The 20,435-nt window shown below is 36.6% G+C and overlaps 1 protein-coding gene across 1 annotated transcript in view; it reads left to right on the forward strand.

The window, feature by feature from the left end:
• Window positions 1-605: 605 nt before the first annotated feature.
• LOC137399899 (RAD50-interacting protein 1-like) overlaps window positions 606-20,435 on the forward strand; it is a 45,458-nt gene continuing 25,628 nt past the window's right edge. The window contains exons 1-7 of the mRNA XM_068086163.1: window positions 606-730; window positions 5,090-5,325; window positions 5,912-6,085; window positions 6,400-6,549; window positions 13,218-13,374; window positions 14,644-14,773; window positions 16,443-16,652. Coding sequence (XP_067942264.1) covers window positions 698-730; window positions 5,090-5,325; window positions 5,912-6,085; window positions 6,400-6,549; window positions 13,218-13,374; window positions 14,644-14,773; window positions 16,443-16,652 — 1,090 coding nt within the window. The 5' untranslated portion in view covers window positions 606-697. The remainder of the gene's footprint in view (window positions 731-5,089; window positions 5,326-5,911; window positions 6,086-6,399; window positions 6,550-13,217; window positions 13,375-14,643; window positions 14,774-16,442; window positions 16,653-20,435) is intronic.

The following is a 20,435-nucleotide window of genomic DNA, read 5'->3' on the forward strand; positions in this document are numbered from 1 at the left end:
AAAGTGCTTTTGTGCAGTTCAAGTAAATTAAGAGAAAAAAATGAAGAGACCAAACGAAGAGAAATTGTAGAGGTGATTCTTACACAAGATACTACATTTTTCCATGTGAAAAGTATTTAGCTTTTACAGATTTACTGAAACCGGAAATAAGAGTGTAACAGCACATTTGAAATTGAAACGGCACATTGGAAAATTAAAAACTAAAAAGATAAGTGATGGTGAAAAAGACAAGCTTTTTAAAAAATTTCTAAAAAATAACAATAGTAAAAGGTAATATTAATTAATAATAAAATATGCATATTTAGCGAGTACAATTGTGAAAAGGATATACTTATACGTAAGAGCATCATGAATGCTAAGAACGACTTAGCTTATTGGTTAGGCGCGCTTGTTTATAGATTTGGCATTTGAATGCCGCGGGTTGAAATCGTCTGTAAAGCAGATTTTTAGTCGCTAGATTCTAATCGATGCACACGGAGATGAAAACAAACTAACACTGAAGTTTATGTATATAGATGAAACATACAAGATTCCTGTATGTGGATGAATACCGGATTTCTAGATGTATACATTGCAAGCAGTTTTATTCTTTGCCTGTAGAATGATGGAAAAAAACTTAAACTGTGTGGAGTTTTTAAACGAAGCCTTTAAAGATGGTATTTCCTCTCTCTCCCAGGCATCAGCTCTCTATGAGTCAATGAAGAAAGAAGAGTCACGATTAAAGAAAAAGGTAGCATTTACATCTCTTTACTTGAATAGTCTCCACTTGGATCTCTTCATCTGTCCCTAAATGATCATAAAACATGACAGCTTATCTGTTGTGTTTTTTAGGTTGCTTCTATCTCGCTTATATAAGCAATATCTTGTGTATGTTTATGAGTCGGTTTTACATTGGTATCGAAATATCATCTATCTCTGCTTATATGTAAAGATATTAATGCTCTGTGATTTGACCACGAGATAAACGATACATAAAATGTGATTACTTGTCCCACCACTTCAGCTCGTGTCATGTAAATCTCTCTCCGTTTCCTTCTGAATTCTAGTAGTTTTTTTATCTGTTGTTTTTTAAGTTAGATTTTTTATTGCTATTTGTATGATTCAAACTGATTGTGTAACCTCTTACCTTTCATAAAATCAATATACAAGCATCATTTCAGCTATGCGCATCCATTCAATATAGGATGTTAGAATTTGCTTCACGCTAGATCCGTTGGTGCTATTTTTTAACTATGATATATCATTGAACTCTTTATTCTTTGTCAAGGAAACTTTCTATTCTTTACTTATGTTTTAAACTAGATTTTGTGTCAACTGGTTATAACGACTTTGTATTCATGCAAATTCAAAGACTTATCTCATGCATGTTTTTACTATTTTTTTTTAAAATTTTTTACCATTTTTTACATTCACTCGTAAAGCACTTTATTAGTACTCTGTTTACACACATGAGCGAAGTCTAATTCCTCAACTTTAGTACGATCATCCCACGACCAAACACGAGCGAAGCGATTGTTTAGGAGCTTTATGATAAATGCATATGCGCACACAACTCACGAAAATTATTCATCAGCACCGTCGCAAACCCTTGTACTGAAATCTCATGAAAAAATTTAACCATTTGTCAATAGAGTCGTTTAAGTATAATAACGATACAAAACACGTATAAACCTATTTAGATATGTTACTAAGTCTTTGAAATTTGTAGACAATATCCTAAACCTTACCCATCTGATCGGATTATACATAAATAGACAGATTAATTCGGCTTAAAATCGTTATTAAAACTTGACAAGCCTTATTTTTTATCAAAATTGAGACCGGCCAACGAAACGCTGAACGACAGAGAATAGAACCATTAAGTTGTGCGCATTTCACGAAAAAACGTGCACATTTCACCAGTCTATGGCATTGTGCAATTGCCGAAGGTTTATGTAATTAACGTAGAATTACTGAAAAGTAATCGTGTCTTTTTTGCCGATTTCAAAGTAACTGACATTTTGGACACTTATGAGTACTTTGGTATTCCAACTGATGTCTAAAGCTGTGAAAGTAAAGGAAATGACGATGATATTTTTTCTAACGATTCTTATGAGATTATTACAATATTTAATTATAAGAATAATTATTCGGTTTTATAAGATTTAATTATAAGAATAAGCATTCGAATTTACAAGATCGATGTATATAGTGACCGATGTTGGGCAATATGTTACTGTTATTATCTTTTCTATATAGTTTTGCTAAATAGATTTTCTAAAAATCTATATAAATATCACAACTTCTTGATATTGTTAGCTATGACGTTTTGAAATGTAAAGAAAATTTTGCATTGGTTTTCTATTATTACTGTATTACTATATTAATAATATTGATTATTCTAATAATATCAGTGCATTTTGCTTCTAATATTGCATTTCTCCTGTTGCGGGGGAGAGATATAAACATATAATCTTTTCCTTTCATTTTTGCTGTTTCTTGTAGATAATAACACCCAGTACATTACAGCTACCATTGCAGTTATCCTATTGCACTGCCGTGCCATTTGACCGCTAATATTGTATTTCTCAACCATCAGTACCCTTTCTTTTTCCCAATATCACTTTGGTCGTGGGCTGTATGACAGGGGAATTTCTAGTTGTATGTAATGATGGAAAAACTTGTTTTCCGTGAATGTTCATCTATCAAATCTATAAATCTCAGTGTTTTTATGTCATTCATCTGTCCAGTTATAGTGATGAAGTTTTAGAAACGAAAAATCTGCTTTGCAAATGATTTGAACTCAGAACCTCCAGGTCAGCAGACTAGCGAGCCAGTCTACTACATTACTTTGTCCTTGCCATGATATGGCATAATAGAGCATATATACTTATGCATCACTTGCTTCAAAATGCTAGCTTCAGTTGTAGGACATCTTAATATAATAAGTTACTAGCTTTACCAGCTATGCTACTTAAATTCATTGGGTAATTAATTAAGAAAGATAATAGTAAATACAATAATTAATTGAGAACATTTAGAAGTTAGCTATAGCCTTGAAAGAGAAATGGGCTGGTTTTAAAGTCGCTGCTACAGAAACCCTGTGAATACTTAATTAAAGGTTGACTTGCAACAAAATTCACATTACAGTTATTTTGTATCAAAAGATTCACCATGTCTTACTCTGCTGTGTTGTAGGTGCCAAATATGTGGAAATGTGATTACAAGCTCTTAAAAGCTCAAAAACGAAAAACCGCCGTAGATTGGAATCTGTTTATTTCTCTGACGTAGTCAGGACAGTTTGGTTATTGTCTTGTCATGTGATGTTCTCATGTGAATTGAAAAGCCAATAAAAAGCTCGATATAGACTTATCGTAGCACTAGTTTATGACAAACACTTCGGGTTTTACCGAAGACCCCGTATCAAATATAGATGCTCGCTACTTTACAGTTTTGTTTCGGCTTGAACTAATCGCCAAGTCGTAATCTGATCATGTGACCCAATACTTCGCAAATAATTTTTGCAGCACTTTTTGATTATCACAGGTGACCAACAGGCTCGTCATGATTATCAGACAATGATATGTGCTCCTTCGAGGTAAGGTTAAAAAATTAAATGAATTTTTACAGTAAGTTAATAGATATCACTGCTAAAAGTGACAGCATTACATGACGATAAAATAGACCCGTAAGAACAATAGACATGGTTTTATTGAATGCGTGAAGTATATTTGTGAAAATATTTCGACGAATAAGGTTGCATGAAAGTGTAAACAGAAACCATCTACCACAGCTGCGTCACATTTGAGCCGTTTTGGAAAGGGAATCCAAACTACGGCGGTCTCGTGTGGCTGCGATTAACTGTTAGTTTTTCAGCTTTTAAAAGCTTGTAATCTCATTCACACATATTTGGCACCTACAACACAACAGAGTAAAACATGGTGAGTCTTTTCATATCAAATAACTGTTATGTAAATTTTGTTAGTCAACCTTTAATTTAAGGATTTATAAACACTGAATCTGATATGAGATTTTCCTAGTTCAATTAGCCAGTCAACGAATACTTTATGCACCAAATTAGTGATTTGCTTAAACAAATTAATACATAAGTATTAAGAAATTTTGCTGCTAGAATTTTTGCTTACGGGTAGCATGACCTTCTTTTGAATAGTCCTCTGCCATTAATATAATCTGATAGTATAGTATAATTATACATCTTCTATAGTGCTTCTACTGGCTCTAACAGAACTTCATGCACAACGAATGCGTAAAAGCTGATAGCCAGTTTGCTCCATAATGACTAACAACAAGCTGTGTGGCAAACAAAATGTAGTGTGGTGTCAGCTTGTCAATGTTTTTAACATTAAGTATTTGAGTTACCGTGTGTAAAATGTTTTGTCTTGTGGAGTTGTCCTCTCATTGAAAGACAACTACTGCTAATCTTCACGTTAATTAAAACTATTATGTAGCATTGTAATTTATAATCACTCCATTCATGAAGTGATATGTAACTGCGACAACACTAGCAATCAACTAGCTATATTAACAAAGTATCATCGCAGTAGATTTTTCATTTGTTAGTCCTTGTCGGTTTATGTAGTTAATACTAATGTTTTTATACGCACCATGTATTATGCTTTATCTATAGGAAGTCTCACAACTCAGTGCGTCATGCACAAGAAAAAATTGAATCTACGTGTAATGTAATACGGGCTCAGATTTGAGGTAATTGCTAAGCGATTTGAAATCCTTAAGTTTTTACCGCAATTTTCTAAAATTCACACTCAAATGGTTATGAGATTTTAGTCATCGTACAGGTAAACAAACTCCAAGCTCTATTTGAGATAATTGCTAAGCGATTTGAAGTGATGATTTGGTGATGAATTTTATTCATCACCGAATTTTTCTCACTTATAAAAAAATAATAAAAATGACTAACAACATTAGACTAACAACGTCTAGACCAGGGTAACAAAATACCTCAAATCTAGACGAAGACTTTGTTACGCCTAGATGTGACAATTCGTGAAAAGATATACTGCATAACTCCATCGATGGTAACAATACGTCATTTACTGGAGTTGCTATCTCTTAGGAATTTACCTTGTAGTCAGCAGCTCAATCAGAGGTTTGTGATGATGAAGGGGCTTTGATTTCTACTCCGAACATCACCGAGCAGGTTGCCACGGTCGAGGCGTCAGTGCACACTTTTCAAACAGATGTATCTACCCATTTGGAGACAGTTAACAGCTCGCTGTCGCGCCTAGCTGAACTTGTGGATAAAGCAGCAACTGTTGAACGGTGCCAAGCCTATCTGCGATGTCTGGACCATATCGAACATTTGAGGTAAGTTGATGAGGAATGTTTTCAAATGAATATTTGAGATTTGTATGTTAGCGAAATGTCTGCGAGACTTGTATCACTTTTTATCTGGCGTGCAAACCTGATATTTATTAGGCTAAGAAAGGCACCTTTATCAGGTGCGATTTTTGGTGTCTTTTATGTGGAACGGATTAGTAAATTGAACATGGCCAAGATGGCATTAATGTTTTTCAATCTGCAGTTTTATTTTCATGGTGAGAATGAGTTTATTTTAGTGTACTTAAGCTGACCTGAAATAAAGTTTATTCTTCCAAGCTTGACTCCAATACTCATCGTACAACGGTGGAACTATCTAAATGCTGGTCACACTTCAACTCACTCTTTGCTGCTGACAAGGCTGATTCTTAGGTGTCAAGTTGCTGTCTCTTATCTGTAGATATTGCTTCACGCCATGCATATATCAACACCATCGTACAGCTCAGTTCTCTCTGCTGGAAACAAAGGCAAAACCTCTTAAATGTTAATATATCTGATAGGCTCTATTAGCTTTTATAGGTGCTGCAGCGGTAATTAAATCTAGCTATTTGCATTTTTACAATCTTCTTTTTAGCTGTTCATTGCAAGCGGCCATGCTGGTTGATTCGATTGATAAGGCGATCGATACATTTGAGGAGTTTGTGAGTCTGAGGGAGAAGTTAACTGGTTCAACATGCATGTATCTCATGAACTACCTTGAGCGAACTATTCGACACTGGCATAAGGTGCTCATGGACAGCATTAGCAGGTATTTCATGCTTGCAGAGCATTAGCCTTGCTTCTTTTTTATCTGATAGCCTGGGAGAATAATTTATTTTAATTTATTTTATACATACGCATGACGCTTTGGGAAAACTAAGATAACTTTGGGAAAAACTAAACTGTTGTCAACTTCATAAATGCATGTATGTGTGTGGAGTTATTCTCTCTATTTTTTGATACTATTTCAAGTGGTTCTTATCTGATCTCATTGGGTATGTCATAAAGATGTTCGCTCGTACAACTCAGCCAAATAAAATTCTTGTAAGCTTACTGTTTGTGCAAATTTTGCATCTGCTGCAGAGAGATGTCTGCTATTATGAAATTTATGGAGTGGCCCTTTATAGCGGCCATTAATACCCAAAAGCCAAAGTCGAGTGCAACCAGTGAACCAAAAGTCATCAAATCAAATTTGAGCAAGATATTCAAACAACTGTTGAGGATTCAGCTGCCGTATCCTTTCATTTATTCGCAACCTTTCATATAAGTTAAGTAGCAAACCAAACTCTATTAGCAATATGCTTAGTCTACGGAAACTGATCTGACCAGAAGGTGAAATGTGTACAAAAAGGTAACGTTTCCTCAAGGTCTAATCTGTATAATTTCTGTTGCACCCTCAAGGTGTAACCTGCATAGAAAATGAGGCACCCTCAGAATGTAGTTTATATGGAAGATGAGGTACCCTCAAAGTCTAATCTGTATAACTTCTGTTGCACCATCAAGGTGTAATCTGCATAGAAAATGAGGCACCCTCAGAATGCAGTTTATATGGAAGATGAGGTACCCTCAAGGTCTAATCTGTATAACTTCTGTTGCACCATCAAGGTGTAATCTGTATAGAAAATGAGGCACCCTCAGAGTGTAGTTTATATGGAAGATGAGGTGCCCTCAAGGTGTAATCTGTATAATTTCTGTTGCACCCTCAAGGTGTAATCTGCATAGAAAATGAGGCACCCTCTGAGTGTAGTTTATATGGAAGATGAGGTACCCTCAAGGTGTAATCTGTATAAAAGATGAGGCACCCTCAAAGTGTAATCTGCATAGAAAATGAGACACCCTCAGGATGTAGTTTATGTAGAAGATGAGGCAACCTTGAGGTGTAATCTGTATAGAAGATGAGGCATCCTCAAGGTGTAATCAGTATAGAGGATGAGGCACCCTCAAGATGTAGTCTGTACAGGAGATGAGGTATAATCCATACAAAGTGTAATCCGTATGAACACTAGTGTACACTGAAAGTATAATGTATAACTTAACTTCATATATTAACAGGTAATATTAATGGTAAGCTAATCACCCAAGGTGATTTAAAGTTTTAAAATATTATAACAGCTGTGACTATGGTATCAAGATCAGTGCCTTATAGAGTTTTATAAGTACATACAGGGTTTTGCCATCTTTTTATTAAATGCAGAAAGCAAATGATCTAAAGATAGCAACAACTTCCTTTGGGAAATGACGGCACTTATCATTTGACCCTGATCTTCATACCTGCAAGGTTATCAGCAGAACATTTATACCTGCAAGATTTTCATAAGCTGGACAAGTTAGGACAACTAAAATTCTCATTACCACAACTATGGCGACGCCCTTTCTTCACACAAGTAAATACAGTATTTGGTAGTGTCTTTTCTTCATACAAGTATATACAATATTCGGATGTGTCCTTTCTTCACACAAGTATATACAATATTCGGTAATGTCCTTTCTTCACACAAGTATATAAAATATTCGGTAGTGGCCTATCTTCACACAAGTATATACAATATTCGGGAGTGTCCTTTTTTCACACAAGTATAAACAATATTCGGTAGTGTCCTTTCTTCACATAAGTAAATAAAATATTCGGTAGTGTCCTTTCTTCACACAAGTATATACAATATTCGGCAGTGTTCTTTCTTCACACAAGTATATACAATATTCGGTAGTGTCCTTTCTTCACACAAGTATTATTATACAATATTCGGTAGTGTTCTTTCTTCACACAAGTATATACAATATTCGGTAGTTTCCTTTCTTCACACAAGTAAATACAATATTCGGTAGTGTCCTTTCTTCACACAAGTATATACAATATTCGGTAGTGTCCTTTCTTCACATAAGTATTATTATCCAATATTCGGTAGTGTTCTTTCTTCACACAAGTAAATACAATATTCGGTAGTGTCCTTTCTTCACACAAGTAAATACAATATTCGGATATGTCCTTTCTTCACACAAGTATTTAAAATATTCGGTAGTTTCCTTTCTTCATACAAGTAAATACAATATTCGGTAGTGTTCTTTCTTCACACAAGTATATACAATATTCGGTAGTGTCCTTTCTTCACACAAGTATATGCAATATTCGGTAGTGTCCTTTCTTCACACAAGTATTATTATACAATATTTGGTAGCGTCCTTTCTTCACACAAGTAAATACAATATTCGGATATGTCCTTTCTTCACACAAGTATTTAAAATATTCGGTAGTTTCCTTTCTTCATACAAGTAAATACAATATTCGGTAGTGTTCTTTCTTCACACAAGTATATACAATATTCGGTAGTGTCCTTTCTTCACACAAGTATATGCAATATTCGGTAGTGTCCTTTCTTCACACAAGTATTATTATACAATATTTGGTAGCGTCCTTTCTTCACACAAGTAAATACAATATTCGGTAGTGTCCTTCCTTCACACAAGTATATACAATATTCGGTAGTGTCTTTTCTTCACACAAGTAAATACAATATTCGGTAGTGTCTTTTCTTCACACAAGTATATACAATATTCGGTAGTGTCCTTCCTTCACACAAGTATATACAATATTCGGTAGTGTCCTTTCTTCACACAAGTATATAGAGTATTCGGTAGTGTCCTTTCTTCATACAAGTATATACAATATTTGGTAGTGTCCTTTCTTCACACAAGTATATACAATATTCGGTAGTGTCCTTTCTTCACACAAGTATATACAATATTCGGTAGCGTCCTTTCTTCACACAAGTAAATACAATATTCGGTAGTGTCCTTTCTTCACACAAGTATATACAGTACTCGGTAGTGTCTTTTCTTCATACAAGTATATACAATATTCGGATGTGTCCTTTCTTCACACAAGTATATACAATATTCGGTAGTGGCCTATCTTCACACAAGTATATACAATATTCGAGAGTGTCCTTTCTTCACACAAGTATAAACAATATTCGGTAGTGTCCTTTCTTCACATAAGTAAATACAATATTCGGTAGTGTCCTTTCTTCACACAAGTATATACAATATTCGGCAGTGTTCTTTCTTCACACAAGTATATACAATATTCGGTAGTGTCCTTTCTTCACACAAGTATTATTATACAATATTCATTAGTGTTCTTTCTTCACACAAGTATATACAATATTCGGTAGCGTCCTTTCTTCACACAAGTAAATACAATATTCGGTAGTGTCCTTTCTTCACACAAGTATATACAGTACTCGGTAGTGTCTTTTCTTCATACAAGTATATACAATATTCGGATGTGTCCTTTCTTCACACAAGTATATAAAATATTCGGTAGTGGCCTATCTTCACACAAGTATATACAAAATTCGGGAGTGTCCTTTCTTCACACAAGTATAAACAATATTCGGTAGTGTCCTTTCTTCACACAAGTAAATACAATATTCGGTAGTGTCCGTCCTTCACACAAGTATATACAATATTCGGCAGTGTTCTTTCTTCACACAAGTATAAACAATATTCGGTAGTGTCCTTTCTTCACACAAGTATATACAATATTCGGCAGTGTTCTTTCTTCACACAAGTATATACAATATTCGGTAGTGTCCTTTCTTCACACAAGTAAATACAATATTCGGTAGTGTCTTTTCTTCACACAAGTATATACAATATTCGGTAGTGTCTTTTCTTCACACAAGTATATACAATATTCGGTAGTGTCCTTCCTTCACACAAGTATATACAATATTCGGTAGTGTCCTTTCTTCACACAAGTATATACAAAATTCGGGAGTGTCCTTTCTTCACATAATTAAATACAATATTCGGTAGTGTCCGTCCTTCACACAAGTATATACAATATTCGGCAGTGTTCTTTCTTCACACAAGTATAAACAATATTCGGTAGTGTCCTTTCTTCACACAAGTATATACAATATTCGGCAGTGTTCTTTCTTCACACAAGTATATACAATATTCGGTAGTGTCCTTTCTTCACACAAGTATTATTATACAATATTCGGTAGTGTTCTTTCTTCACACAAGTATATACAATATTCGGTAGTTTCCTTTCTTCACACAAGTAAATACAATATTCGGTAGTGTCCTTTCTTCACACAAGTATATACAATATTCGGTAGTGTCCTTTCTTCACATAAGTATTATTATCCAATATTCGGTAGTGTTCTTTCTTCACACAAGTAAATACAATATTCGGTAGTGTCCTTTCTTCACACAAGTATATGCAATATTCGGTAGTGTCCTTTCTTCACACAAGTATTATTATACAATATTTGGTAGCCTCCTTTCTTCACATAAGTAAATACAATATTCGGTAGTGGCCTATCTTCACACAAGTATATACAATATTCGAGAGTGTCCTTTCTTCACACAAGTATATACAATATTCGGTAGTGTTCTTTCTTCACACAAGTATATACAATATTCGGTAGTTTCCTTTCTTCACACAAGTAAATACAATATTCGGTAGTGTCCTTTCTTCACACAAGTATAAACAATATTCGGTAGTGTCCTTTCTTCACACAAGTAAATACAATATTCGGTAGTGTCCTTTCTTCATACAAGTATATACAATATTCGGCAGTGTTCTTTCTTCACACAAGTATATACAATATTCGGTAGTGTCCTTTCTTCACACAAGTATATACAATATTCGGCAGTGTTCTTTCTTCACACAAGTATATACAATATTCGGTAGTGTCCTTTCTTCACACAAGTATTATTATACAATATTCATTAGTGTTCTTTCTTCACACAAGTATATACAATATTCGGTAGCGTCCTTTCTTCACACAAGTAAATACAATATTCGGTAGTGTCCTTTCTTCACACAAGTATATACAGTACTCGGTAGTGTCTTTTCTTCATACAAGTATATACAATATTCGGATGTGTCCTTTCTTCACACAAGTATATAAAATATTCGGTAGTGGCCTATCTTCACACAAGTATATACAAAATTCGGGAGTGTCCTTTCTTCACACAAGTATAAACAATATTCGGTAGTGTCCTTTCTTCACATAAGTAAATACAATATTCGGTAGTGTCCGTCCTTCACACAAGTATATACAATATTCGGCAGTGTTCTTTCTTCACACAAGTATAAACAATATTCGGTAGTGTCCTTTCTTCACACAAGCATATACAATATTCGGCAGTGTTCTTTCTTCACACAAGTATATACAATATTCGGTAGTGTCCTTTCTTCACACAAGTAAATACAATATTCGGTAGTGTCTTTTCTTCACACAAGTATATACAATATTCGGTAGTGTCTTTTCTTCACACAAGTATATACAATATTCGGTAGTGTCCTTCCTTCACACAAGTATATACAATATTCGGCAGTGTTCTTTCTTCACACAAGTATAAACAATATTCGGTAGTGTCCTTTCTTCACACAAGTATATACAATATTCGGCAGTGTTCTTTCTTCACACAAGTATATACAATATTCGGTAGTGTCCTTTCTTCACACAAGTATTATTATACAATATTCGGTAGTGTTCTTTCTTCACACAAGTATATACAATATTCGGTAGTTTCCTTTCTTCACACAAGTAAATACAATATTCGGTAGTGTCCTTTCTTCACACAAGTATATACAATATTCGGTAGTGTCCTTTCTTCACATAAGTATTATTATCCAATATTCGGTAGTGTTCTTTCTTCACACAAGTAAATACAATATTCGGTAGTGTCCTTTCTTCACACAAGTATATGCAATATTCGGTAGTGTCCTTTCTTCACACAAGTATTATTATACAATATTTGGTAGCGTCCTTTCTTCACACAAGTAAATACAATATTCGGTAGTGTCCTTCCTTCACTTAAGTATATACAATATTCGGTAGTGTCTTTTCTTCACACAAGTAAATACAATATTCGGTAGTGTCTTTTCTTCACACAAGTATATACAATATTCGGTAGTGTCCGTCCTTCACACAAGTATATACAATATTCGGTAGTGTCCTTTCTTCACACAAGTATATAGAGTATTCGGTAGTGTCCTTTCTTTATACAAGTATATACAATATTTGGTAGTGTCCGTCCTTCACACAAGTATATACAATATTCGGTAGTGTCCTTTCTTCACACAAGTATATACAATATTCGGTAGTGTCCGTCCTTCACACAAGTATATACAATATTCGGTAGTGTCCTTTCTTCACACAAGTATATAGAGTATTCGGTAGTGTCCTTTCTTCATACAAGTATATACAATATTTGGTAGTGTCCTTTCTTCACACAAGTATATACAATATTCGGTAGTGTCCTTTCTTCACACAAGTATATACAATATTCGGTAGCGTCCTTTCTTCACACAAGTAAATACAATATTCGGTAGTGTCCTTTCTTCACACAAGTATATACAGTATTCGGTAGTGTCCTTTCTTCATACAAGTATATACAATATTTGGTAGTGTCCTTCCTTCACACAAGTATATACAATATTCGGTAGTGTCCTTTCTTCATACAAGTATATAGAGTATTCGGTAGTGTCCTTTCTTTATACAAGTATATACAATATTTGGTAGTGTCCGTCCTTCACACAAGTATATAGAATATTCGGTAGTGTCCTTTCTTCACACAAGTATATACAATATTCGGTAGTGTCCGTCCTTCACACAAGTATATACAATATTCGGTAGTGTCCTTTCTTCACACAAGTATATACAATATTCGGTAGTGTCCTTTCTTCATACAAGTATATACAATATTTGGTAGTGTCCTTTCTTCATACAAGTATACACAATATTCGGTAGTGTCCTTTATTCACACAAGTATATACAATATTCGGTAGTGTCCTTTCTTCACGCAAGTAAATACAATATTCGGTAGTGTCCTTTCTTCACACAAGTATATACAATATTTCCCTCTACTATTCTCATAAGCGCCTCTATTGCTGATGAGTCCAAACTTCACTCTATTATCGCCAGCCTGCCCGGATATAAGAGGCCTCTTTTACCCATGCGGCTGCTAGTCGAACCATTGAGGAAACGGTTTAAGTTTCACTTCTATGGGAACAAACAGACCAACAGTCTTGACAAGGTGTGTAACTCCAAATTTATATCCCATGAGACAGAAAGCTGTGAGGTGTTTCATTGATGTAGAGCTATATTTGTAATCTATTGGTCAGCTCAATTATTTAACATTGCGTTTAGCTGAGTCAACCTCCGATGTTTCGGATGTTTGCGAATTTCCTATAACTATTCAAATGTCGATCTTTAAGAAAATCGTGAGTGGGTGTTTTATGTATTGGTATGGGTAGTAAGTAGTAGAGAGTAACCATTGAATGTGAAGTATTGGCAAGTTTTTGGCATAAATTAATTTAGAGTATGCAGGCTCTAAATTAATTTAGAGCTTGTTTTCGTGTTGTCTAAAATATTGTTTGAGTTTTTGCATTTTGAGATCGGAATCGGATAAATATTCTGTTTATATGATATCAGCAGAGCTTGTTGAATGCCTTACAATCTCCTGCTGGAAGCGTTACTAATCTATGTGACGTGTTGGTCATTGCATGGCAACTCTGTAGCAATAGCATGCATGTGGAAATATGCATAGAAAGTGTCATATGGTGATCATGTCAAATGTGTCTCATGGAGGGACACTCAACACACCATTGAGTTTAAGTGTCTTTTCCTTTTGAGCGCCGCACCACTCTCGCACATACATTTGTGTGAGCTAACCTTTTCTGCGTAATGGTTAACATTTTTGCGCCTAAATTTGCTTGTTATTAAGAGAAAAACTCTAGTTTTTTAATTTCCCTCTTGAAGTGGCAGTCACAATTACTATTTGATGTTTTTTTTAAAAAGCTGTATGTTAAATGAGATGCAATTGTGACTATGAGCTTCTCAGAGAGCGATTATGATTAGTAGGTTTGGCAGGGTCCATAGTGACTATTCTCAGGTCAGAGTTAGAATAGAATTCTGGGAAATGCGGAGTCGCCCACCGCTACATACCACAGGACTGACACATCATAACTAGTCATATGAGTTGCACCATCTGTTTATATGTCTTCATCACAAACACGTCAATCTATAGAATAATGCAAGCCATAGAGAAGCCAGTGACTGGTCAGAGTGGAGCATTCAATTCCTGTAATATATGCATGCCAAAGGATTAGTGGCAGAAATTTCGTATTGTTTTTTGTGTATGTATGAGAGACACAAGGCTATAGGCTTACTGTTGTAATTGATGCCTTGATTATTAGTAACATCTGGTTTGTAAGAGCTACCCAGACCTAAGTTGACCTAAGTTGTCTGCGCAGCACCCATTCCTGATTACAAACTATATTTTACCTCTGCCACTATTTTCTAGCCAGAATGGTTCTTCACGCAACTGCTTACCTGGGCAAAGAACCATGCAGAGTACTTGTCCACAGTTATACAGCCGGCGCTCTGGGACGCTGGTTATAAGTTTGTCAATGCCAACCTCGAGTTCCTAAAAGGTAACTTGCTGAGCAGTGTCATTGTCATGATGAATGTCAGCATTTATATCCCCTCAGTATACCTATTTATGTCAGCGTGATCCCCTTAGTATATTTGGCATATAAAGGTGTTCTGTCACATTGTGTAGCAAGGAAACGCATAGGTGTTCATTGTATGATTACTGTACACTTTTGGTAGTAGTCTACGCCTACTAGTCCCAGTCTTACTGGAACTATTAAAGGTCCTCCTTTTGAATCTTCAAAAGGCTGAGCGCGCGTCTGAACTTGAGTAAAAACAAAATCATCCCCATCCACGGACAGATGAGACACTAATAATTTTCTGCTGCGGTTACTAAATACCGTGTTACTTATCCTAAATTTCTCTACAGTTTATACTGCAGAATCAGAAATGATCATAAATTATGAGCTTACCACCTTTCTAACTACAAACGGTATCCATAGACAGACCCGTAGTCAGATGACAGGAAGTGCTGTCACCTAAGTCAGGCCTGATAGGTTTCCTTAATCTAAACAGACACTCTCTTACTCTGGCAGTTGTCGTGTTGCGTTATTAAATATGTTAGAAGTGCAATGACTGTTTGTTTACAACAGCATGGCATGAATAATATCTCTTGACATCCTGTCACTGCCAACAAACAGTCTGCTTGTAAACAACTCTTACTTTTTGTAATTCTAGTAAATTAAGTCATCAGGATGTGTACAAGCTTTAGTCTAGAACCAATGGTACTAGTAAGTCAGTTGTAATAGTTTACGGCTTATGCAATATGTCCTAGCAAACGGGTTCATTGTCAAACATTAGGGCTCTCTCACCCTTTGTATAAAGTTCTACAATGAACTCCACCGATGTCTCCAAGCAAGCATCTTTTTATCGTTCATGTAGATATGAGTGTGGATATAAGAGATATATACTCATATATAGTCGCATAGCCCTAGTCAGCTGACCTTCTAGGTAGACTTGTCTATGGAACCGGCTCATGACTATTTAACCTGCTATGTTGGTATGACGATAACTTAATAAATTTAGACCAGATTCGGGACTGACAAAGTCTAGGTGGCAACCATTTTGGTGTGTGTGTAATGCAAATCATGGCTACTTATAACCGACCTAATCCATCATCGATATTATTTTTGTTTGGCTCAACTGGTTAATCCGTTCAGTTTGAGATAATCTCATGCTTAATGTTTGCTCTGCCCTTCTCTTAAGTTTTTGTAAAAAAGAATTGCTGTATTTGAAGTCGAATTGATCAGTCCTTGCTCAAAGTGATTCGCTGATTCAGATCTATGACCTCTAGATTCCTACTCAACTAAAAGCTGCGTAGGATTAGGTTGTTTGTTTCCCTGCAAATCTTTAATCCACTCCGCATTGTTGCTATGATTTACATGCAAATACATACCTTTTTATTTTGATATATTTTTCTTCTAGATTGCTGTGTAAGGGCTGGTCACTTGTTTGTGAACTGTATCTTCCATACGCATTCATCTTAAAACCCAGATTTTCTTTAGCCCATTGATAGTTAGAGATATTATTTTATCATTACTATGAATATGTATATACCCCTAATTGACCACTGCTGATGTTACACTTGTTCAATGGAACCAGTAGCAGTTCAATATTGCCTTTACATAAAGCTGGTGCATTGTGTAAGTATTATTGGTTGGTTTTATACAGCGCTGCACATGCTTGCCACGGAGAAGCTGATATCCTGTATGACAGAAATCCTCTATGATGAGCACCTATTCTCACACCTGATCCACGAGGCCCTCTCCTTCCACTCTGATATGTTGCAACTGCATGAGTATCCGGAAGATTGGCCTAGCTGCCTGCACGCACTTACAGCGGAGGAACCCTTTAGCAAGTGGATAGTCATAGAAAAGAAATGTGAGTCTGCGGTTTGCATGTACATAAGGATGTTATCTGGTAGTCGTGGAGACGAGCCGCTCAAATATAACTGGAAGTAAACTCTCGTGTCATAGAATGAATCAATAGCTTCATGGAGGCCATTAATTTAAGGTCATAAGCTGTGAAAGGGTAGTACTTGGTTTACTTACTTGACCTAGATTTGAGTTTTGTCGGCAGGGTTTATTTTTCAATCAGTAGCTAGGTGGAATTATTACAATTTTTGCCAACTCCTACTTTTTGCCTATTTAGATATTTTTAGCAGAACGTCTCATAAATGCCAAAGATGTAAGATTTAGCTAACGTATGGAGCTTGCACAGAGATCTGTAAAGCTTTACCATAAATGAGGAAGAGATGTGAGACATTGTAGGATCACAGGCTAAATTAGCCAGCACCCAAAATATGAGAGGAATAAGGTTACTGATAGCTGACCTGTTAACTACCATCGATAGACAACTCCTTTCACTAGCTAATGGAATTCTTTTCTGGACTTATATTTTCTGCAAAACATTTCACAGTAATTAGAGTAATTTAAGATGTATCTTCAATAATTGCTAAAATGATGAAAGATTTTTATCATTGGTATTAAAGCGTAAGGAGGCGAAGATGGGCGAGTAGTATTGACAGAGGTAATTAGCTGTGTAATGGTCAGCTATTACCCGCATACCTTGTAATAACACTCATTCATCTGCAGTCGTTTAATAGGCCAATCCCCATCCGTTTAATAGGCCCATCCGGCTAACTACTGCTCGTCCTCAGTTGATGACACACCCATCAACCACTCGTCGTTAAGTCTTCTTAGCTACATCATTTTGTCTTGAGACGTTAACTTGTAGATTGTTGATCTCTACATGAACTAACCTATCTAGGTGTGATGGTCTCTACATTAGCTGACCCATCTAGGTGTGATGGTCTCTACACGAACTAACCTATCTAGGTGTGATGGTCTCTACATGAACTAACCTCTCTACGTATGATGGTCTCTACATGAACTAACCCATCTAGGTATGATGGTCTCTACACGAACTAACCCATCTAGGTGGGATGGTCTCTACATGAACTAACCTATCTAGGTGTGATGCTCTCTACATGAACTAACCTATCTAGGTGTGATGGTCTCTACATGAACTAACCTATCTAGGTGTGATGGTCTCTACATGAACTAACCTATCTAGGTGTGATGGTCTCTACATGAACTAACCTCTCTATTTGGGATGATCTCTACATGAACTGACCCATCTAGGTGGGATGGTCTCTACATGAACTGACCCATCTAGGTATGATGGTCTCTACATGAACTGACCCATCTAGGTGGGATGATCTCTACATGAGCTAACCCATCTAGGTGGGATGATCTCTACATGAGCTAACCCATCTAGGTGTGATGGTCTCTACATGAACTGACCCATCTAGGTAGGATGGTCTCGACATGAACTAACCTATCTAGGTGTGATGGTCTCTACATGAACTAACCTATCTAGGTGTGATGGTTTCTACATGAACTAACCTATCTAGATGTGATGGTTTCTACATGAACTAACCTATCTAGGTATGATGGTCTGTACATGAACTGACCCATCTAGGTATGATGGTCTCTACATGAACTGACCCATCTAGGTGTGATGGTCTCTACATGAACTAACCTCTGTATTTGGGATGATCTCTACATAAACTGACCCATCTAGGTGGGATGGTCTCTACATGAGCTAACCCATCTAGGTATGATGGTCTCTACATGAACTGACCCATCTAGGTGGGATGATCTCTACATAAGCTAACCCATCTAGGTGGGATGATCTCTACATGAGCTAACCCATCTAGGTGTGATGGTCTCTACATGAACTAACCCATCTAGGTGTGATGGTCTCTACATGAACTAACCTATCTAGGTGGGATGATCTCTACATGAACTAACCTATCTAGGTGGGATGATCTCTACATGAACTAACCTATCTAGATGTGATGGTTTCTACATGAACTAACCTATCTAGGTGTGATGGTCTCTACATGAACTGACCCATCTAGGTATGATGGTCTCTACATGAACTGACCCATCTAGGTGGGATGATCTCTACATGAATTAACCCATCTAGGTGTGATGGTCTCTACTTGAACTAACCCATCTAGTTATGATGGTCTCTACATGAACTAACCTATCTAGGTGTGATGGTCTCTACATGAACTAACCCATCTAGGTGTGATGGTCTCTACATGAACTAACCTATCTAGGTGTGATGGTCTCTACATGAACTAACCTCTCTATTTGGGATGATCTCTACATGAACTGACCCATCTAGGTGGGATGGTCTCTACATGAACTGACCCATCTAGGTGGGATGGTCTCTACATGAACTAACCCATCTAGGTGTGATGGTCTCTACATGAACTAACCTATCTAGGTGTGATGGTCTCTACATGAACTGACCTATCTAGGTGTGATGGTCTCTACATAAGCTAACCCATCTAGGTGGGATGATCTCTACATGAGCTAACCCATCTAGGTGGGATGATCTCTACATGAGCTAACCCATCTAGGTGTGATGGTCTCTACATGAACTGACCCATCTAGGTAGGATGGTCTCTACATGAACTAACCTATCTAGGTGTGATGGTCTCTACATGAACTAACCTATCTAGGTGTGATGGTCTCTACATGAACTAACCTATCTAGATGTGATGGTTTCTACATGAACTAACCTATCTAGGTATGATGGTCTGTACATGAACTGACCCATCTAGGTATGATGGTCTCTACATGAACTGACCCATCTAGGTGTGATGGTCTCTACATGAACTAACCTCTCTATTTGGGATGATCTCTACATGAACTGACCCATCTAGGTGGGATGGTCTCTACATGAGCTAACCCATCTAGATATGATGGTCTCTATATGAACTGACCCATCTAGGTGGGATGATCTCTACATAAGCTAACCCATCTAGGTGGGATGATCTCTACATGAGCTAACCCATCTAGGTGTGATGGTCTCTACATGAACTGACCCATCTAGGTGTGATGGTCTCTACATGAACTAACCTATCTAGGTGGGATGATCTCTACATGAACTAACCTATCTAGGTGGGATGATCTCTACATGAACTAACCTATCTAGATGTGATGGTTTCTACATGAACTAACCTATCTAGGTGTGATGGTCTCTACATGAACTGACCCATCTAGGTATGATGGTCTCTACATGAACTGACCCATCTAGGTGGGATGATCTCTACATGAATTAACCCATCTAGGTGTGATGGTCTCTACTTGAACTAACCCATCTAGTTATGATGGTCTCTACATGAACTAACCTATCTAGGTGTGATGGTCTCTACATGAACTAACCCATCTAGGTGTGATGGTCTCTACATGAACTAACCTATCTAGGTGTGATGGTCTCTACATGAACTAACCTCTCTATTTGGGATGATCTCTACATGAACTGACCCATCTAGGTGGGATGGTCTCTACATGAACTGACCCATCTAGGTGGGATGGTCTCTACATGAACTAACCTATCTAGGTGTGATGGTTTCTACATGAACTAACCTATCTAGATGTGATGGTTTCTACATGAACTAACCTATCTAGGTATGATGGTCTGTACATGAACTGACCCATCTAGGTATGATGGTCTCTACATGAACTGACCCATCTAGGTGTGATGGTCTCTACATGAACTAACCTCTCTATTTGGGATGATCTCTACATGAACTGACCCATCTAGGTGGGATGGTCTCTACATGAGCTAACCCATCTAGGTATG

This window comes from Watersipora subatra, chromosome 1, assembly GCF_963576615.1.
Source record: "Watersipora subatra chromosome 1, tzWatSuba1.1, whole genome shotgun sequence".
Taxonomy (NCBI): domain Eukaryota; kingdom Metazoa; phylum Bryozoa; class Gymnolaemata; order Cheilostomatida; family Watersiporidae; genus Watersipora; species Watersipora subatra.